General features: G+C 39.0%; 2 protein-coding genes across 13 annotated transcripts in view; one reads left to right on the top strand and one right to left on the bottom strand.

The window, feature by feature from the left end:
* NF1 (neurofibromin 1) overlaps positions 1–23,392 on the bottom strand; it is a 248,922-nt gene that overhangs the window by 62,097 nt on the left and 163,433 nt on the right. The gene's annotated exons all lie outside the window — the stretch shown is intronic.
* Positions 8,120–10,867, top strand: OMG (oligodendrocyte myelin glycoprotein). Its single transcript, XM_006940053.4, has 2 exons — positions 8,120–8,335; positions 9,174–10,867. The coding sequence occupies exons 1-2, from the start codon at positions 8,333–8,335 to the stop codon at positions 10,500–10,502; spliced, it is 1,332 nt and encodes a 443-aa protein (XP_006940115.2). The 5' UTR covers positions 8,120–8,332; the 3' UTR covers positions 10,503–10,867.

Raw genomic sequence — 23,392 nt, 5'->3', positions numbered from 1 at the left:
TTTCAAAGTTTGAGATGGGGAGGGAGGGGATGAGAAATTAAATACATACTCCAAGTTTTAAACAAAACTCCAAATTTTATTTAAAGTTTTTGATTAAAAAAATTTCTTAAATGTTATTTCTTTCTGAGAGACAGAACGCGAGCAGGAAAGGGGCAGACAGAGAGAGGGAGACACGGAATTGGAAGCAGGTTGTCACAGCACAGAGCCTGACGCGGGGCTTGAACTCACGAGCTGTGAGATCATGGCCTGAGCTGAAATTGAGAGTCGGACGCTTAACTGACTGAGCCACCCAGGCGCCCCTTTAAGATTGATTTTAAGTAATCTCCACACACAATGTGGGGCTCAAACCTATAACCCCAAGATTAAGAATCGCATGCTCTGCTGACTGAGCCAGCAGAGTGCTCTAAAACTCCAAATTTTAAATTAACAACTCAAGTATTAAATACATACTCCAAGTTTGTGGGGATGAGAAACTAAAATGCATGTTTGAGAATACAAAAATTTCCTTTTAGCTCTCACTGGAAATAGTAAAGCAAGTATGTTAAAACATCAAATTGGGGGGGTGGGGGTTGGATTGGGGATGTTTCCTCTGAAAAAAATATAAGCATGCACCATAAACTGTAGACATTGGGGGAGCACAATTTTTTAAACTAACATCCTTTTTTAAAATTTTATTTGTTTTAAGTTTATTTATTTATTTTGAGAAAGAGAGAATTCGAGCAGGGTAGGGGCAGAGACAGCAGCAGGGAGACAGAGTCCCAAGGAGGCTCCACACTGTCAGCACAGAGCCTGATGCAGGGCTTGAACTCACAAACTGTGAGATCATAACCTGAGCAGAAATCAAGAGCTGGACACTTAACCGATTGAGCCACCCAGGCGCTCCTAAAACTAAGCATCTGTAAAAATTTCTTCGTTCTATGGCTCTAGCACCCAAACAAAATGAAATCTTATAAAGGAAAACAAAAAATAAAACCACACACACAAAACCACACTTCTATGGCTCCATTCCAAATTTGAATGATTTTTCCAAGAAAAACAGACTACATCAAACACAGATGATTCTCAACTTTCCCTAAATGGACACTTTCTGACACTATACATTTAAACTCTTAAACCACCTTTCCTATGCAGAATTTTGTCTTTTCTCCATTACCTGACAAGTGATGAAACTGAGTTACCAGAGTAGGGGTGGACCTAATCTTTGTCAAAGTCCAGGCAGTGAGCGTTCCTGGGCTAGGCTTGTGGGGGTGCCGGCCTGTGCCCACAAAAGTGTTTCTTTGCCCAACAAGCATGTGGTCTTCTTCCTTACCCTAGCCATCATTCAGAATAAAATGTGGTGGTCTTGTCAGTAGTTTAACCGTGAAGAACTCCTCATTACTGTGGGGGTTTTCAGAACAAAATACAGTATTTATTTGTAGCACTGGTGTTCAAGAAACTAACAAAGCTCCCACTTTAGTAAAAAAACAAAAACAAAAACAAAAAACTAGTGGGCTTTTTTGGACACTGAAATTTTATATACAATATTTCCCTTTAAATCTTTTAAACCATCCCTTACTGACCATTAAAAAGCCTTATCTGCAGAAACACTTCCTTGGACTTATTTTCCTGGCGTTTATTCCTGAAGCATGTCTCTTGCCATATTACATTGGTTCTTTGTCTCCCACTTGAAAACGCTTCTTTCGTGTTGTTTTTCAAACTTAGCATTTTTAAGGTTAATCCTACTCAGCAGCAATCAGGAGTTTAAGAATTTCCTATGAATTTCCTGAATTCTATTTAGGATAAATAAGCTATGTTTTTATATTTGGTCAAGACTTTGATGTGCTTTAAATCATCATAACCTTTCTCATTTCACATGTAAGATGGATACTCAAGAGGCTCTTTCCACACTTCTGTTCTTCTTTCTCATTACCTCTTTTCCTGATCTCTTGAAGGATGGGTGCTGGGAAATATAGGGAAACACCAACTCTTACGGATAAATCAGGAGCCGATGACCTGGTCATAGTCCCATCTGATTTCTTCAAACCCTACATGCAGCTTTCTTCCTTCTGTTCTCTGTACAACTGAAGAACAGTCTTACTGTCAGCAGCTAGTTTTGGGTGTTGTCTTTTTTAAAAAATTCTCTGCCAGGGGGAAAACGAATTCCCATTTACTGCATGTAATTTTCCCCACTGAGGTCAGTGGAAGCTGAGCAGCCAAACAGTGGCAATCCTTGCTTAATCAGCAGAAAGAAATGCAAGCTAATAAAAGACATCCAGGAGAGAAGAAAGTGCTGGAACAAAGAAAAACCTACAAAAAAGATGGAAGAGCCAGGATCCAGAGTGGAAGAAAAATTTTGTTTCATGAAAATGGGAAAACGACAAGGCCCAGGGGGATAAAACGTAGACTGAACTACCATTCGGGAGTGGTGCTCTTACCAGATCAGCACTAACCAGATTCAGAAACAACCCTGAAGACCATCCAGTTCAACTCCTTTTATTTGTTAACTGATGAGAAAATAGGCCAGAAAGAGTAGTGACTTGCTTAGTAGAGGTGCTAAAGGCTGAGTTTGTTCCCCGACTCCTGGGTCAGGACTCTTTTCACTAGTACAGGACCAAAGAGCACCTATGTCATGCATTGCAACATATATGTATCACACATGTACTCCATTTGGTGTTGGTAGTGGGGGACACAATGATGTGTGCTGTAATTGTTATTACCTAGTTCTAATCAAAAGGTAACGTAGCAAAATATTTGGGCACCTATAGTTAAAACATTATAATAATCATGCACTGTGATACTTATACCTGATTAGACAAATGGAATGCAAAGTCCAGAAATAGACTCAAATCTCAAATCAGTAGAAGAAATATGGGGACAATTGGATAGACATTTGGAAAAAGATAAAATTGGATCCATACATTAGGATAAGCACCAAACAGACCAGAGATATAAATATAAAACATGAAATTATATAAGTAATAGAAGAAAATATGAGAATTGCTTTATAACCTTCCCAGCTGAGACTCAAACTCCAGAAGCAATAAAAAGAAAAGGAAAATCCAATTATATAAAAAACTTTTAACTGTCAAAAAACAAAAAGCAAATTCCACTGTAATAAAGTCAAAGGCAAACTGGAAAAAATTTGCAACCATAAGACAAAGGGCTAATATTTCCGAATTAAAAAAAAAAATTCTATTTTGGGGGAAGGAAGGACCCACAACAATATAGAAAAAAATGTCCAAAATGTAAAAGACAGTCACAGAAGAAAAAATTTTAATGGCTCCTGAAAACAGAAAGATGTACAACTTTCTTCAAATTAGAGCACTGTATTTAAAATTACCCTGAGAGGGGCGCCTGGGTGGCGCAGTCGGTTAAGCGTCCGACTTCAGCCAGGTCACGATCTCGCGGTCCGTGAGTTCGAGCCCCGCGTTGGGCTCTGGGCTGATGGCTCAGAGCCTGGAGCCTGTTTCCGATTCTGTGTCTCCCTCTTTCTCTGCCCCTCCCCCGTTCATGCTCTGTCTCTCTCTGTCCCAAAAATAAATAAACGTTGAAAAAAAAATTAAAAAAAAAAAAATAAAATTACCCTGAGATACTGATCCCAGCGGACTGCTATAAATCCAACAGTTCAACAACGAAGTGTATGGTGAGGTGACAGAGAATGACACCGTGATTCACTGTTGAGGGGGCTGCAGAATGGTATGGACTACACAGAAAAATGCGGTAATATCCAGACAAATTCCAAATGCATTTACCTTTTCACCAAGCAATCCTACTTCTAGGAATCTTTTTCAAAGATTCATCGGACAAAATATGAAGTTACTTAGGTGCCAGGGTATTCACTGGCATTATCTGTAACAGCAAAAGTCTGGTAACAACACAGATGTTCATAATAGGGACTGGTGGAATAAACCATGGTAAGTACAATCCCATAAAGAGTACTAAGCATTGTGAAATGAATGTGAAAGATCTCTATTTGCTGATGGGAAATGATCTTCAAGACATATTAAGGAAAAAAAGAATAAGATGTATAACAGCATATTTAGTATACAGCCCTTAATACAAGCAAAGGGAATAAGAACATACAATACATACATATTTTAATATGTTTGCAAAAAAAAAAAAAACAGACTGTTAAGATAAAACCAAAAGTTAATACAAATAGTCACCAATAGGAGGAAGAATAGAATAGGGTGAAGGGGACACAGAAGCAAGATTTCTCTGAATATATCTTGTTATATAGTTTTGACTTAAGCAGTCCCTAAGAACTATTAACTAATAGAAACAAATGAACCCAACTTTATGTAAAGTTGGTGACATAAACATAGAGAAAAAAACATTATTTCAAGTTGTATTAGACAACAGAATGGACTATACATCCTTAGTGAATTATATTCTAAGAACAAGAGAATTACAAAGAAATCTTAAATTTTATTCAATAGTGTGTAATCTGTCTCTAGCAATATTGGCATTATTTGAAACTATTGTACGATGATATGAATGAACAATTTTGCTAATGCTGTTAGGAACCATTTATAGGAAATATGGTGGACAGAGAAACAAATTAAATGTTTACAAGGAAGCAAACATAAATCCAGGATGAATAAATGAGTTCTGGCAACAAGCCAGTGGCATGGGGAAAAAAGGGGTGGGGAGGTGGGACAAGAAACTGATCCACATGGGTTCTAACCTGATCATTTCTATCTTGTCAGTTCATCCATGCCATTAAAAACTTTGTTGAGTACTCTTGTTTCCAGCAGAAAATTCAGTCTGAATAGCCAACTATGTTACCAAAAACAGAAAATGTAGTACTTTTACTCTCAAATAAGCATGACAGATGTTATGAGTATAAGAAATGAAGAAATGAAGGGGCGCCTGGGTGGCTCAGTCAGTTAAGTGTCGAACTTCAGGTCATGATCTCACGGCTCATGGGTTCAAGCCCCCTATCAGGCTCTGTGCTGACAGCTTGGAGCCTGGAGCCTGCTTTGGATTCTGTGTTTCCCTCTTTCTCTGCCTTTCTCCCGCTCATGCTCTGACTCTCTCAAAAATAAACAAACAAACAAACAAACAAACCAACAAACAACCCCTCAAAAAAAGGAAGAAAGAAAAAAAGGAAGACAGACAGACAGACAGGGGTGCTAGGGTGGCTCAGTTGGTTAAGTGCCCAACTCTTGGTTTCAGCTCAGGTCAGGACTTTGCATTCTGTATTAGCCCTGCACTGGGCTCCGTACTGTCAGTGCTTGAGATTCTCTCTCCCTCTCTCTCTGTCCCTCTCAAAATGAATAAACTTAAAAAAATATTTTTTTTAGGGGCGCCTCGGTGGCTCAGTTGGTTAAGCATTCGACTCTTGGGTTTGCGCTCACGTCATCATCTCACAGTTTGTGAGTTCAAGCCCTGCATCAGGCTCTGCGCTGTCTCCCTCTCTCTCTGCCTCTCCCCTGCTCACGCTGTCTCTCTCAAAATAAATAAACTTAAAAATATATATAAGAATAAAAAAAATTTTTTTTAAGAAATAAAGACAAACTACTGTACTCTTATGGTGATGAGCACTAAGTATAGAATTGTTGAATCACTATATTGTACACCTGAAACGAATAGAACACTGTATGTCACCTATACTGGAACCAAGATTTAAAAACTTCATAAAAATATAAAATGGGAATCAGTAAAAAAAGAAAAAAAAAACCAGACAGACAGACAGACCGACTGGGCTTCTAAATTGTTGATTACCATGGGACAGTTGTTCCCTGGCAGGGCAATCTGTTACACCTTTCACAAGGTTGGGGTAATATATCCTAGGACAGGGCATTTCACAAAAGAGTATGTTAAATGAATATACAGCTTAGTCTCTAGAATATAATAGTTGCTTCAACAGCTGGAACTCCTGACTTGACAGACTTATCTAAAATGCAATTTGTCTGAAATCATATCTAAAATAAGTTTTAACAAACACTTAAGGCTATACAAAATTATTTGAGTAATAGTAATATATGGTATTATTTTACTTGATGAGAGCTTCCAAAAACATAAGGGCAGATTGTTACAATTCAAATATATTAAAAATGTTTCCCCTTTATCTTTTTTGAAAATTTTACAATAATCTTTGAATAATAGGAAGCAATTTGGTTATGTCCCCAAACTTGAAATGAGAAATACTGTCACTACCATCGTATTGGAATTTTCTAGTATATACAGCAGAATCTAATCTCAATAAAGCCTAAACCCAAATTCATTTGAGTCCGTAAGTTAATGAAATAACATGTTCCTGGTTTCAGGGAAAAAAAAAGTACTGGTAAGTATAATGGGACTGGGTAATTCTATTTCCACATTGATGTAATGAGACTTCCTAAAATTGTAACAGAGATTTAGGTGTCTGGTAAGCTGACCCTCAGTCTCATCCCTTGAAGTATAACAGTATATACAGGAGCTAAAATGTAAGAAATCTAAATGTCAAAACAATCATTCTCTATTTCCACAATATTGCTGAACGTAGTATTTTTAACACATTACTTTTAAGCACTAAGATTGATGACTGGTTTCTGAAATCCATAGAAAGAATCTTATTAAGAGTCCAAGGGTGAACTCTCCAAGTAAAGTGGGAATAAAGCACCTAATCAATAATAAATCTCTAACACTGCAGACTTTTAAAATATAGATATTTTTTGAGGAACATGAATTTTATACAAAAGGTGACTCTTAGAGTATAGTTTCTTTTCTAAGAAAATAAACTTCAAATTTTAATATAATAAATTCTGTTTGGGGTAAAATCTGGGGCAAAGGAATGGCAAATATAATTTAGAGAAAAACAAAGGATTAACAACAAGGCATAAGGAGATCTTCTATACATGTAACATGCTAAGAATTGGTTTTTAAATAGTAACAATTTGGTAATGAAAATCCCATAACTTCATTTGCTTTCTTTTCTAAGGTAAAGTGGATATTCTGGGAATTAGATTTGAGCTTTTACAGATTATTCATACAATCAATCCACTAAAGGGTGAAGCAGAAGCTACTACAAATCTAGTCACATTTTCTAAAACTCATGACCAAAGTTTTGCCTTTGACGTTATTTTGTGCAATTTTATTTCTTTAAAAAAATTTTTTTTAATGTTTATTATTTTTGAAAAACAGAGCACAAACAGGGGAGGGCAGAGAGAGAGGGAGACACAGAATCCGAAGCGGGCTCCAGGCTCCGAGAGGTCAGCACAGAGCCCGACATGGGGCTCAAACTCACAAACCCTGAGATCAGGACCTGAGCTGAAGTCAGATGCTCAACTGACTGAGCCACCCAGACTCCCCTATGCAATTTTAAAACTATAAATTGCTTTCTCAGTAAGGCAAAATGTGAAACATTCTGAAGAAATCACCTAAAATTGATACAATTATTTTTAAAACACAAAATCAAATGAATACATGGTCACTCCTGTTGTATCAAAGATGTCTCTGGATGGAACAATACATATACCCACTCACTAAACGAAGTTGAGTTGCATAGAGAAAAAAGATCCTTAACCTAAAAGACATAAAATAAAACATGTTTATCTGACCATATGAATTTAACTAAAAGCATGAGATGCTCATTTAAAAATGTAGTCTTGCTTATGTGTAGTCTGGGCTAAATGATCCTTTGTACCAGAAAGATAATGACAAAATAACCCCATATGTAAGTACTTCGATACTTCCGAAAAAGGAAGATTGAAGTGGTTGATAAATCTGAAAAGCTGATTATACATAATAATCAGCATGTTGGGGGAGCACACGAAAATGAAACATAGATTGTATTCTGTTATTTTAAAAAGTGACAGGACAACTGAACCATTTTAGAAGAACATGAAAAGGCAGGAGTTAAAAATAGTTAAATTAACAGCTTAGAAAAGGACGGTCAGGTTCGTGTTCAACATTTTCCAACGTGTAAAAAGAATAAGGAGTAGAGGCTTTAAAAAGAGAACCGCACATTCTTCATGAGGCAATGTCAGAATGTGGAACCTGAGCTCAAATACACAGAAATGAGTGAGGGCTAGGTCTGATGGGCACGAGGCACCACATCCTCTGGCAGATTGGGAGGTAGGTGGGCATGCTCCATGCTGTAAATTAAAAAAAAAAACAACAAACTTGGGGGGCCCATTTTGTTGCGTGTGCACCTCTTGCACTAAATTTGAGTCAGCACCAATGACAGCGCTGCAGTCCTCTGTGGACTGATCAGGTGGCTGCAGAGCTCAGGCTCACAGCCGCACAACGCAGCTGAGCGGGCAAGCACAGCCCACAGCCAGAAGCGGCTCCCACTCTCCAGAGCAAGGCGACCTTTAAAGCTTAAGTTTCCCGGAGAAAATGAGATGCTGCTGCTGAAGACGACACTATGGTAAGCTGTTATTTAGATCAGTAAAAGACTGACTTGGGAATTTTTTTTCCTTTTTTTAAAGAAAAAGTCAACGTGAGGATTGAATATATATTCAGTAGCAAGCAAGTGCATGCACCAGAAATTTGCTGCAGTGTCAGTGGAGGGGTTTCTTTTTAATATTCACTCACTTTATAAATATACACGCTGCTTTCTTTTAGAATCGGCACTGAAATATACATAAAAAAATCACTATAAAATGGGAGGTTTAAATTATGGTATTGGTCTGAATTTTTCAAGTGCCTTGAAATGTTTTGCTAGGACATATTTATCCCAAAGAGACAAAGATGAATTTCAAAGTATTGTCTTAATATCTAAATCAAATCTTACTCTATACACAATATTGACTATTACATTACCGCAGAGATTTAAAAAAAGCAAAACAAAAAAAAAAAACCCCAGGCACGACAGCCATTTTTTCCTATCTGAGTAAGAAGGGATATTCTCAAAAAGAGTAACAGCTTAAGATTCTGACTCTCTATTTGCAGAGAATGCCATTTTGTAATTTTAAGGCTCTGGGAAGATAAACAAGAAAGACTGGTAAAGGAAGGGAAAAAAGAAGGGAGAAAATACAGGAGCAAGTAGGGGGAGAGAGTCCCTCTCTACCACATAGCCCCAATTGAAGGATTAAGCATTTGGACTATAAATGAAGGGGAGCTTTGTTAGTTTAATCACTGGAACAATTATAAAAGGACTCAACAACAACGAGGTTTATTGAAAATTTTGCCTAATGCTAACTGACCCATGCAGATGCCTAATTGTGTTTGCATATTAAAAGAAGGGTGTATCTGTTTGTTTCCAGGCTTTGATGGAATATCAGATATTGAAAATGTCTCCCAGCTTGTTCATCCTTCTGTTTCTGACACCTGGTATTTTATGCATTTGTCCTCTCCAATGTATATGCACAGAGAGGCACAGGCATGTGGACTGTTCAGGCAGAAACTTGACTACATTACCATCTGGACTGCAAGAGAATATTATCCATTTAAATCTGTCTTATAACCATTTTACCGATCTTCATAACCAGTTAACCCAATACACCAATCTGAGGACCCTGGATATTTCAAACAACAGGCTCGAAAGCCTGCCTGCTCAGTTACCTCGGTCCCTCTGGAACATGTCTGCTGCTAACAACAACATTAAACTGCTTGACAAATCTGATACTGCTTATCAGTGGAACCTTAAATATCTGGATGTTTCTAAGAATATGCTGGAAAAGGTTGTTCTCATTAAAAACACACTGAGAAGTCTTGAGGTTCTCAACCTCAGTAGTAACAAACTGTGGACAGTTCCAACCAACATGCCCTCCAAACTACATATCGTGGACCTGTCTAACAATTCCTTGACACAAATCCTTCCAGGAACATTAATAAACCTGACAAATCTCACACATCTTTACCTGCACAATAATAAGTTCACATTCATTCCAGATCAAGCTTTTGACCAACTCTTTCAGTTGCAGGAGATAACCCTTCACAATAACAGGTGGTCATGTGACCACAAACAAAACATCACTTACTTATTGAAGTGGGTGATGGAAACAAAAGCCCATGTGATAGGGACTCCCTGTTCTAGCCAAATATCATCTTTGAAGGAACATAGCATATATCCCACACCTTCTGGATTTACCTCAAGCTTGTTCACCCTAAGTGGGATGCAGACAGTGGACACCATTAACTCTCTGAGTATGGTAACTCAGTCCAAAGTGACCAAAACCCCCAAACAATACCGAACGAAGGAAACAACGTTTGGTGCCACTCTAAGCAAAGACACCACCTTTGCTAGCACCGACAAGGCTTTTGTGCCCTACCCCGAAGACACATCCTTAGAAACCATCAATTCACACGAAGCAGCAGCTGCAACTCTAACTATTCATCTCCAAGATGGAATCGTTACAAACACAAGCCTCACGAGCTCAACAAAATCGTCCCCAACACCCATGACCCTAAGTATTACTAGTGGCATGCCAAGTAATTTCTCTGAAATGCCTCAACAAAGCACAACCCTTAACTTCCGAAGGGAAGAGACAACCACAAATGTAAAGACTCGCTTACCTTCTGCGGCAAGTGCTTGGAAAGTCAACGCTTCATTTCTCTTGATGCTCAATGCTGTGGTCATGCTGGCTGGCTGAGGGGCCGCAGCGTTTGAAGCCAATGAAAGAGCTCCCCCCTGATGTACAGTTGGGAAAATATGCCCCTATCTAACCAGTGATTCAAGCTACATAAGTATTCGAGAAAGCCAGTCTCACATTTCTGACTCTGATGTACACGAAGTAACTTGTCTTAAAGAAAAGAAGTGCACAATGTCTCGGTATTCGCTGCTATTTTACTGTCTTAAGTAACACGACTCAGTTTCTTTCTTTTTAATGAAATGGTTTCTTTTTGAGGCTTCAATTTACTGCACAAAATGTAAAGCATCTAAACTTTAATATGTATTTTATGTATGTTTACACTGTCAAACATCTGGGAAAAAAAAATAAAAGGTCTATGCTCATAACTGTGTCATTTGGCTTTCTAGTCGGACCAACTTAATCTTTTCAGTGTAATTGAAATGACCGAACCATTTTTGTCCTAGGGTACTCTGGTAAAGTCTGTGGGGTAAATGAAAGAAGTGTTGGAGGTATCCAAGGATGTTGCCATTAAAGTGTAACTGTGGTTGCTACCCCATGAATGGTTATGCCACATCATTATTTTACACACAAGCCATAATTGTTTCAAATCTAAATGATGTCCTGCTTCTGAGGAACTCTTGGCTACTTTACAGATTATATAATGGACAAAAGCTCTTCAAAAAGCTAGAAGACACTAGGCTTTGCATTTTAATCAGGAAAGTTTAACGGCTTTGTTTTTTGCATTTAAGGAAAGTATTAAAAATATCATAAAAAGTTTGGCTTTACAGATATGTAAAGGGACAGTTTTAGCGCATATTTAACAGACCATTTACTAATGAAAAATTTACACATTTACAAAATGAAAAGTCTTCTACGTATAGGAGAGGGAAATTTACCTTTTGTACGTTGGATGTCAGAATCTGATTTACCTCAATTAAAAATAAGGATAGATTCGGGATAAAATCCTGGGGGTCTAACAAACATGGGCACTACTAAGGAAGAAACAGGCAAGGAGAAAGGGAAGAACAGACGGGATTCATCTGGTGCCACAACTGGGTGATGAGCCCAATACAACACACAATATAGGACTAGGGCTGGGCCTAAGACCGATGTTCACACTCCAAATCAAACTGCACTGGGCACAGCTAGAAGAAAATGGCGAATTTTCTACAAATACAAAAAAGAAAGCCACCTTATGAATTAGAGACGAACAAAAGTAATAGCCACGAGTCAGAAAAAGAAGCCCTGAAACAAGGCTAGATTAAAATGCAAGACAGCATAGCTGAAATAGGCCACAAATGAGGGATTTAAATTGTGAGACATAAGGAAGGCTCTATTTCAAGCAATTCCTAGAGTTGGAAGAGTCCAGAAAGAAACTCTGATGCTCCTTCCTAGGAAATTTTAAAATATGACAAGACTTCTTTCCAGGTTTGGGAACCTTTCTATTTGGAGAGACAGAAAAGGAATAACCCTCTACCGTACTCTTTTGGTTTTAAAGGCCCGGGCTTATGGGAAAACTACTGTTAAGCTTCAATAAGGCTATTTCTCTCCTAGGCTGACTAGTACAGTGGCTCTTAAACATTCCCCTGCCCCAGCAAACCCAACTCGCCATGTCAGGGAATCTCACCATGAAGAAAGGGGGTTATTTGAAAAAGTCCCCTAAATGATTTTAAAATTCATTACCTTTCTGAATGGGCAAACTGCTTCCACTCCTCCTCGTCACTGACCTAGTCGTTTTGCCAGCGATGGTAAAGACGACTCACTTACGGAGCGCCTGGGTGGCTCAGTCGGTTGAGCGTCCGACTTCGGCTCAGGTCATGATCTCACGGCTCGTGAGTTCTCGAGCCCTGCGTCAGGCTCCGTGCTGACGGCTCAGAGCTTGGAGCCTGCTTCTGATTCTGTGTCTGCCTCTCTCTCTGCCCCTAACCCACTTGCATTCTGTCTCTGTCTCTCTCAAAAATAAATAAACATTAAAAAAAAAAAAAAAAAAAGACTAGTCACTTACACACCCTCCTCTACCAAACACTTATGTCAGGTTTCTGAAACACATAGAGTGAGCTTCCCAACAAGTAGGTTTCTTAGATGTCTTTCACTCTGAGGGTGCCAAAAATACAATGCTGTCTTAGAAGTGCTACAGGGACAAGTGACAAGAAGGTGAAATTATGGATTACAGCATTAGTAGCATCTATGGATCACACCAATCTTCCTGACTTGTCTGCAAAACGCAAAGGAAAAAACGGAGTAAATTTACAAGTCAACTACACAGACTTCAAATCCTTAGAAAGAAGTATTACCTAGCCTTAAAGTAATTAGATAAACTTCCTTCTAAGGAAATTGTGTTCTTATCATTTTTAATGGAGGAGGACTCATTATTTGCCACTAAGACAAGAACTCCTGTATTACTGGCTCCATAAACATTTCAAAATACATTAGTCCTCTCAAGCTCATTAGATATATATCCATCCATTCATCCACCCCTCGGGCTTAATTCTATTTTATAAGTAACTTTTGTTTCTCACCAGTCAAGAGGATCCTAATAAGAGCACAAATACAAAGTAAATGCAATAAGGGATAAAATAGCAGGCAAGCATGTGTCTAAAGTTCTAGGCCTAAATCCTGCTTCTGTCACTTCTCAGCTGTACAATCCCGGCCATGTTACCACTGCTCAGGGTCAAGGTTTCCTCATGTCTAAAATGGACTAGCAGAACTTATTCATAGTGTTTTTCTTGAGGATCAAATGGTATAATTCACAGACAGCTTATCATACTGTCGTGCTCCCCCCCGCCCCCCCACATTCTATAGGCAGTAATGTTGCTGCTGCTGTTCTTAAGGTTATTATTATTATGGATATGCCCATGCCCAAGCCCAATGCTTTTGAGAAATGCAGGTAGGAATACCCAAGCTCCACACCGTAACAGCAACAGAATGAAAGGGTGTGCTGGCTTCAGTCGCTGCTTTTCCACCCTCCAGAGTTCAGGTTCAGATGTATGAGTGGAATAGGGATGCAGAAGAAAGAGAAACATTCACTATCACAGCAGAAGAAGAAGATGTCCTCTGTGGCTAAATTAAAAGATCACAAACAAGTATGTGCTATTCAATAACCTTCCATAACAATGCTCTGAAGCAGCAGCAAATTCCTTTAACCAACACCAAAGATGTCAAATGAAAGTCAACCTCAAATCTTTTTTAACATTATTCCTTATGCAATGCGTTTTAAGAACTAGACAAAGAATGAGAGCATGCATGGCAAACTACCAGCCAGCATCACAGTTAAAAGTGACAAGTTATATTTCTATTAAAATCAGAATCAGAACAACGATGCCTATTTTGTCATCAATCTTTTCAACATTATTTGGGACATTGCAGAACAGGAATAACAGATACAATTATATGGAAATAGGAAACAAAATTATTACTATTAATAAACTGAAATAATGGTCTATCCAAAGGATTCCTCAGGAATGCCTTCAAAAGAATAACCTTAAATAACAAAAAGCATATGGAAACATGAAGGATTTTCTTGTGTGTTGGCAACAAATAGTTAGAAAATTACAGAAGAAAGATACCGTTCATTGCAGCAACAAGAAAGCAAATATACGATGCCTGAAATAACATTCACATGAAATGTGCAGGACCGAATGGGGGCAAAGCTAAAAAAGCATTAATGCGAGGTATTAGCTGAAACTTGATGAAGACGATACACAAAGATCTCTCCATTCATTTATTCTTTCACTCAACAGACATTTATTCAGCACCTGGAATCAAGGCTAAGTACACGAGACACACCTTGAGTGGTATCGCAAAAATGAGATTATTTCCGGTATAATTCGTGGATTAAACCAACTCTGACAAATATATTCCAATGAGATTCTTTTTGAGACATGACATAAAACACTTCAAGTCACCTGGAAAAATAAATAGGCAAGAACAGAAAAAAGGAAGACACAGTAGAGGTATCTTACACATTCTCTGGAGGAGAACCCTTCTAAGACAAAATAGTAGGGACATAAAAATAGAAAGGCAGACAGCCACAGCACAGATATGCAAGCACAGTCAGAGTACTGTGCACAGAAGAGAGAATTCTAAGGACTTCCATTTCCTCACAGGGTTGTTGAGAGGAGTGAGGGCAAAATGAGATAATTCATGTAACATGCTTAGAACAGTGCCTACCGCACAGGAAGTTCCCAAACATTGTTCACTTTAGAAGGAAAAAAAAAAATCACAAATCAAAGGGCAAGGGTAAGACTCAGTATTAAGAATACTGGGGAAACTGGAAAACAGCCTACTTCAACACTCACTTCACGTGATACACCTACACAGCAAACTAAAAATGAGAACGTTAAAAAAAAAAAAAAAAAGGAAGTCTTAAAACCAGCAGAAGAATTTAAACGTATTTATAAATCTCTGGAAGACCTTTTTTGTAATTAGGAAAGGGGAAAAAAAATCACAAAGAAATTATCGACGGATTTGTCTATATAAAACTCCCAAGTTTCTTTATGTGGAAGTAATGAGCTGAATAAAAATATTCAAAGAGAATACCATAAAGGAGATTGTTCATCAAAAGCTTACAAAATTGATAAGAAAAATACTTAGACTCCCAATGGGTAAATGGGCAAAGGACATAAGCAGAACACTTAAAAGACAGGAAGTATCCTGACTGAAAAGTATATGGACCTAGCGACTACCACATAATGACTGAAAATGAAAACAAAATGGGATACCATTTTCATCATTAATTCAGCAAGCAATCTTGAAGAAACAGAAATGAAGGCCGGGGAAGCCATCACGAAATAACCACATTCACATGGTGGCACCACTTCTTTGAACGGCAACTGGCAGCCGTGAGGAGGAAACAGCTACCCTGAGCTGCTGCCTAGGCGTCTGGCAGTAGGACAACCCCGCACACACGCAGAGTCTGGCCCTCCGGATAAGGACCCGAGCTTAGGATTTCCACCACCAGTTCCTGCTTTGCTTTTCCTGGTGCACATTGTTAAATAACTACTCAGAGCTGGGCCCGCGAAAAGTTAGTGACTGTCGTCCCAACCACCTTCTAAGTAACAGGTGCTTGTTACCCTGTGCTGTTTCCTGCTTGCCGGTAAGCCGGGACGGAAGCATGCCTTCCTCCAGCTCATTGCGCCCAGCCCCCTGAACGCTTCTGGGATCCCTAAGTAATACATCTTTTGACCTTACTTCCTTTGTGTGAGTGTGCCAAGACAAATCAAATCAAAACCACCCCAGGGTTCTCACTTCCCCAAAGTGGAAGCTCAGGTGCTTAGGGAGCTACCTGCCAGCACCATGTGTGTGGTTTGTGCAGGTCATAATCCACAGAGTCCTTTTTTTTCCCTTAAATCCCTCCTCTTTTTACAACACAATGTTATGTTAGTTTGAAGTATACAACACAGTGATTCAACAATTCTATACATTACTCAATGCTCCCCATAATAAGTGCAGTCACCATACAGTGTTACTACAATATTATTAACTGTATTTCCTATTTCCTTTTCATCTCCATGACTCATTTATTTTCATAATGGGAAGTTTATACCTCTTATTCTCCTTCATCTATTTTGCTCATCTCCTAATGCACCTCCCCTTTGGCAACCACCAGTTTGTTTTCCGTATTTAAAAGTCTGTTTGTTTCTTTGTTTTGTTTTGTTTTGTTTTTGATTCTATGTAGTGAGATCATATGGTATTTATCTTTTTCTGTCTGGCTTATTTCACTTAGCCTAATACCTTCTAGGTCCATCCATGTTGTCACAAAGATGTCATTCTTTTTTATGGCTAATATTCCATTGTGTGTATGAATGTATGTAGGTGTGTGTGTGTGTGTGTCTGTGTGTGTGTGTATTTATATACCACATCTTCTTTATCCACTCACTTACCAATGGGCACTTGGGATGCTTCCATACTGGCTTTGTAAATAACGCTGCGAAAAACATAAGGGTGCATCTATCTTTTCAAATCAGTGTTTCCATTTTCTTTGGGTAAATACCCATTATGGTATAATCTGCACATTCTTAATGTAATACACCAGCTACAGGCCTCCCAACACAACAATGTTCAAAAACCTAAAATATTTTAACCTTTAACCTAGTAAATTCTGGGTCAATTCTTTCTTTTTTTAAATTTTTTTTTCAACGTTTATTTATTTTTGGGACAGAGAGAGACAGAGCATGAACGGGGGAGGGGCAGAGAGAGAGGGAGACACAGAATCGGAAACAGGCTCCAGGCTCTGAGCCATCAGCCCAGAGCCCGACGCGGGGCTCGAACTCACGGACCGCGAGATCGTGACCTGGCTGAAGTCGGACGCTTAACCGACTGCGCCACCCAGGCGCCCCTGGGTCAATTCTTTCTAACAGCAGGAAAAATGGAAACAATGCTAAATACCATTAGGACATTAGGTAAGTAGATCATGATCCCACTGACCAGAATATTATGTGTCCAATAAGAATATTTATGAAGAGTTTTTGAAGTATGAAATGTGGAGAATGCAAAAACTAGAAAGCAAAAATTATAGGATATAAACATATAGAACTGTATATTAAACACAACAAAAAAGAGATCTATACCAAAATGCTAATACTGTATACCAAGTACGCTTTATTAACTGCTTTGTCCTTGAAAAATGCAAGAGATCTAAAAAAAGAACTATTGAGACAGCTGTCCAAGAGATCTAGGTCAAGGAGGAAAACAAGAAAATGGGAAGACGAAAAATGAACTGTGAATGGGACGGGGTGGTCAAGACACGAGAGGGCATCGTGAAATGAAGACCAGAGACAGAGAAACATAATCAGCATTCCTGGAAGCACATTCACAGGCACACCTCATTTTAGCGGGCTTCACTTTACTGCACCTTCATACACAGTGCGTTTTCTCATATTGGAGGTTTGTGGCCACCCTGTACTGAGCAAGCCTATTGGCGCCATTTCTCCTACAGCACTTGCCCACTTCGCGTCTCTCACACTTTGGTAATTCCTCCCAATATTTCAAACTTTTTCTTCATAAATATGTTTATTATGGTGACCTGTGATCAGTGATCTTTGATGTTACTACTATATTTGTTATGGGGTGCCCAGAACAGCATCCACATAAGATCGTGAATTAATAAGTAAATGTGTGCATTGTGTCCCTACGACCACTTCCTTTCCTTCAGCCTCCCAATTCCTAGAGACACAACAATATTGGTATTAGGGCAATTAACGACCCTGCAGTGGCCTCTAAGCATTCAAGTGAAAGGAAGCGTCACATGTCATTCACTGTAAGACAAAAGCTAGAGGCGATCAAGGCTAGTGAGGAAGGCATGTCGAAAGCCAGGACAGGCTGAAAGCCAGGCCTTTGTGAATGCGAGGGAAAAGTTCTTGAAGCTACTGCAGCGAACACACAAATGATAGGAAAGTGAAACGGCCTTGTCACTGATATGGAGAAAGTTTTAGTGGTCTGGAGAGATGATCAAACCAGCCACAACATTCCCTTAAGCTAAAGCCTAATCTAGAGCAAGACCCAACCCCTCTTCAGTTCTATGACAGTTGAGAGAGGTAAAGACGCTGCAGAGCTCCCTTTGAAGCTGGCAGAGAAGTTACTCCATGAGGTTTAGGAAAGAAGCCACGTCTGTAACACACAAATGCAAGGTGAAGCAGGTGCTGATGGAGAAGCTACAGCAAGTTCTCCAGAAGGTCCAGCTAAGATCATTCTGAAAGGCGGCTGCAGTAAACAGCAGATTTTCAGTGTAAGTGCAACAGCCTTCTCTTGGAAGTAGATGCCATCTGGGACTTTTGTAGGTAGAGAGAAATCAGTCAAGAGACAGGCTGACCCTCTTGTTAGGGGCTAACACAGCAGGAGACTAAGTTGAAGCCAATGCTTATTTATAATTCTGAATATCCTAGGGCACTTAAGAATGATGCTAAATCTACTCTGCCTGTGCTCTACAAATGCAAAAACGAAGCCTGAATAACAGCACATCTGTTTACAACATGGTTTTACCAAATATTTTAAGCCCACTGTTGAGACCTGCTACTCAGAAAAAAAGATTCAAGATATTACTGTTTGCTGGCAATGCACCTGGTCACACAAGAGCTGTGGTGGAGACAGACAATGAGATTAATGTTGTTTTCATGTCTGCTAACACAACATCCATTCTGAAGCCCAATGGATCAAGGAATAATTGTGACCTTCAAGTCTTATTTAACAAATACATTTCATAAGGCTATAGCCCTCCCAGACAGTGATCCTGTGATGGATCTAGACAAAGTCCATCAAAAACCTTCTGGAAAGGAGATACCATTCTAGAAGCCACTAAAAACATTTGTGGTTCGGGGCACCTGACCGAGTCGGTTAAGGGTCTAAGTCTTGATCTCGGCTCAGGTTTTGATCTCAGGCTCTGGAGCTCAGGCCCTGCGTTGGAAAGAGGTCAAAATATCAAGACAAACAGGAGTTTGGAAGAAGTTGATTCCAACCCTCATGGATGGCTTCAGGGATTTCAAGTGGAAGAATTCCACCGAAACAGATTCTTCAGTGGAAGAATTAATGGCAGATGTGGTGGAAACAGCAAGAAACTTAGGATTAGAAGCAGAGCCTGAAGATGGGACTGAGCGGCTGCCATCTCCTGATAAAAGCTGAATGGATGGAGATGCTGCTTACGGTGGAACAAAGAGAGCAGTTTCTTCAGTTGGAATCTGCTCCTGGCGAAGATGCTGTGAAGGCTGCTGAAATGACAACAAAGGATCTAGAATATGACATACACTTTGTTGATAAAGCAGCAGCAGGGTTTCAGAGGACTGACTCCAATTCTGAAAGAAGGTCTACCGTGCATAAAATGCTATCGAACAGCATCATGTGCTACGGAGAAATCATTCATGAAAGGAAGAGTCGATCGATATGTGAAACTTCATTGTTGTCTTATTTTAAGAAACTGCCACGGCCACCCCAGCTTCAGCAGCCGGCACCCTGTTCAGTCAGCAGCCGTCAACACTGTGCAAGACCACCCACCAACGAAGAGATTATGACTCACTGAAAGCTCAAATGATAATTAGCATTTTTAGCATAAAGTGTCTTCAGTTAAGGCATGTACATTGTTATTTTAGGCCTAATATGCTATTGCACACTTAACAGACTACATTCTAGGGTAAACGTAACTTCGACATTCACTGGGAAACCAAAAAATTCATTTGATTCGCTTTACTGTGATACTTGCTTTATTGCCATGGTCTGGAACTGAACCCGCAGAATCTCCAAGCTATGCCTACACACTGTATTAGCTTACTTTAGCACCACATGGTCAGCTGCTGTCAGAATTGTTCCCCAACAAATGTAACCAGACAGGCTCTTTTCTCTCCTTAAACAAACAAAACCCCCAAAACATTCAAAAATCTCCCGTATCTCAGAATAAAATTTAAACTCTTACTACGGCTTACTTATGGTCAGGCCCTTGCCTTTAGAGTGGCATCCTTAAATTTACCAGCTCCGTTGCTGTATAGTCCAAACAAAGTGTCTTTCTGTCCCTCTGGTTCACCGCACTCTCTCGTGAGCTCTCAGAGATGCTGCGTGTCCTCTTTGGTACACTACCTTCCCTCTTCTTCCCCTAGTAAACCCGGATTCTTCCTTTCGATTTCTGTGTAGAGATCACTGCCTCCTAGGAGTTTGTGGGGTTTTTTGACCATCTTGATCTGAATTTATAAACGAGACAATGAATCAATACAGATCAAAGATGTACCTGGTGTGCTAACAATGACCTACTTAGAACAGACCAAGTTAAACCTCCAAGTCTTATTCTACAGTCTGCGTTTCTTCCACTAGGTCAAAATAATAGCTTCAGAGTCCAGAAAAAGGAAAGATCTAAGAAAAGTTAAGAATGAAGGAAGATTTGGCTAGGTGGCTACTTCTAAGAAATTAGCTCTAGGCAGTGTGAGTTACCTATGGAATAATTCCAAAAAAAAAAAAAGGTTAATTCTGAGACCTGTGAACAACTTAGTACCAGTGGATGGCTCAAGGGAAATCAGTCCAAGAAAGAGAAACAAATGCCACTTCCATTGTTACTGTATTAAGCAGATTAGCTTGCTTCACACTTTAAAAAGTGCTGTGCAAAGTGAGGTTTTAAAGAAGCTTAACTTAAAAAAAAAATGCCATTTTTGGCTCAAAGCCCCAACTCCATTAAACACGTTTAGGAACTAGTTGAGCCATATGCTCAACATACCCATTTATCTTTTCTATAAACCGTGGCTTGATATTATGAATCTGTTGGAAGTTATCGATGAGATGAAAGCACAAAAACTAAACACACACACACACACACACACACACACACACACACACACACACACAGAGTAAAATCAGCAAACTATATAGTTGTTTTCTGATCAAAACAGCTCTAAGTGTATTTAAAGCACATTGTGGTTTAACAGAGCATGAGATAAGGTTTTGTTACCCACAGCCTGCGTTGTTACCTTGGGCAAGTGATTAAATGTGCCTTCAGGTAAAAATCTAGTTAAGAACATGTATCCCATATGGGATATGTATTTTAAGGAATACAATAAATCATGTGTATTAAAGCACTTTGTAGGTGCTACATAAATATTTCAAAGATTACTGCTGTCCCTTGTTTCAGAGATTCATGGGTAATTACTAACATCAGAAATGGAAATGACTGAACCCATAATGATACATAATTCCCCATGTATGTAGTTATACTTCAAATAACTAGTTTACAAGGTTATTTATCCCATAGGGAATAAGATTTAGCAGTAAACAATCAGGTATCTGGATATTTCATATAGGCATCTCGGTGCCAAGTATCACATAAATCTGATGAAATACTCCATACCAGGAAATGCAGTTTTTCACTCTGCTATTTTGTTGCCCATGGTCACCATCCAAACAAATAAACCAAACGCTTCTGGAAGGCTGAATGACTTGAAATGCCTGTCAAATCCTTGCCTCAACAGAAAATAAACTAAGATTTAATGGCTTTTCGTCCAGAAAGAAAAAAAATAAATAAATAAATAAAACATCAGTAAGGGAAAACAAGGATGCCATCACCACAATAACCACTGGGAAGGCCCTCGTTTGCCAAACAAAGCCTCAGCAACCACCACTGCGTGTAAGACATTGTGTAATATAAGAGTAACTGGCACACAGCCAGTCCATTTACCAGTTCTATTGCTTAGACATCAGATACTCGGCTGTATTTCCTCACACTGATGGCAAATAAAGCAAAGAAATGTTTAAAAATCATTTCATCTATTGATAAGTTCTGATACTTCCTCATTCCTCACGGCTTTTCTACAACAATTACAAGAAGTCTTCCTTGCTTTAACAAAGCACATACCTGGTGAAATGCTGTACGTCTCTGCCCTGACTCGAAGTTAAAAACAATAAAAGCTGCAGGACATTAAGTATGAACTTAGAGACACTGTTTTCTTCAAACTGAAACACATTTAAATTAACCAAAAGATCAACATGAATTATATCTCAATAAAGCTGTTATTATTAAAAAAAACAAATGTCTAGAGGGATAAGAGTTAGGTTACCAAGATGGGCCTTGAATCAAAAGTAGGAGTTTGCTCTACATTAAAGGAAGGGCATCCAAGGCCAATGGTAAGATGGCTAGTGTTGTGGAAGCACAAGGCTAGGCATCTAATATAAAGTCTGGAGCACCCTCTACAAATGTTACCATACATGGGTGATGGCTAGTCCTCTAAATATTAAACTTAAACGACCAGTTGAGACAAATGGCTTGAAGACTTTTTTGATCACTATAGTAATGTATAGAATGCTCACTTGGCATTCTGAGCTTTCTGGGCAGATTTTGTGTCTTTACTGGCTCCTCTAGTCTTCTTGACAACTGCTCTGATGATACCCTCAGCCATGTACCATGAAGACCCTTTTCTGAGAATATCCCAGAGGCTTACTTGGAACCACATCGATGATGGCAGTATCATCAGATTTCCAAAATAAGGCCACCATCTAGCCTTTTACCAAAATGACTTTCAACCTTCTGCTTTAGTTCAGCAACCTTGCAACTAATATGAGCAGCATAAAAGATCGTGAAGAGACTTGTATGAGACGCTAAGGAACAAAGGCTTTGCCTTGTAAGTCCGTGGTTTTGTTGAAGTGTGGTACCTATATAATGGGGTACCATATGAAATAGGCATTTAATACTTCTGTATTTCTTTTTACCATTATCTTTTGCTTAGTGGTTTTCTAGTTAGAGCAATCAATACTGACTTTACTTATAGCATAATATAAATTTTCCTTTAAGAAAAAAAAAGTCCAATAAAAGCCAATAAAAATATTGAGGAAATAACAGAAGTTTTGAAGAAATGGCAAAAATCCCAAAGGTGGTATATGAATGTCTTACATATGAAAACTTGGCTAACTGGAGCACATAAAAGGTTTTATCTGGAAGTAACATGGTAGTATTTTAGAGACATCATTCTGGCAGTAGTGGGGAAAATGGAGGGGATGGGGTAATATCCTGGTTGACAAAGAATCCAATTAGGAAGTTGTTGTAATAGCCTAGACAGCAAACAATGGTCCACCGGCAGTATACTGCCCACATGCCACTTGTGGCCTGTAAGCTAAGAATGGTCCTTACATTTTTAAAGAGCATTTTAAAACAAAACAATCCCCCCCCCCCACAAGAAAGAAAGAAAGAAAGAAAGAAAGAAAGAAAGAAAGAAAGAAAGAAAGAAAGAGAGGAGGGGAGGGGAAGGGGGAAGGAAGGTAAAGGAAAGGAGGAAGGAAGGAAGAAGGAAAGAAGAAAGAAAGAAAGAAAGAAAGAAAGAAAGAAAGAAAGAAAGAAAGAAAGAAAGAAAGAAAGAAAGAAAGAAAGAAAGAAAGAAAGAAAAAGAAAAAGAAAGCAAGAAAGAAAACGAAAAACTATTTGGCCTGTAAAGCCTACTACTTGGTCCTTTACC

The sequence above is a fragment of the Felis catus genome, chromosome E1 (genome assembly GCF_018350175.1).
Source record: "Felis catus isolate Fca126 chromosome E1, F.catus_Fca126_mat1.0, whole genome shotgun sequence".
Lineage (NCBI taxonomy): Eukaryota > Metazoa > Chordata > Mammalia > Carnivora > Felidae > Felis > Felis catus.
Note: the sequence above shows the minus strand (reverse complement) of the source record. Positions and strands in the feature narration are given on the sequence as shown.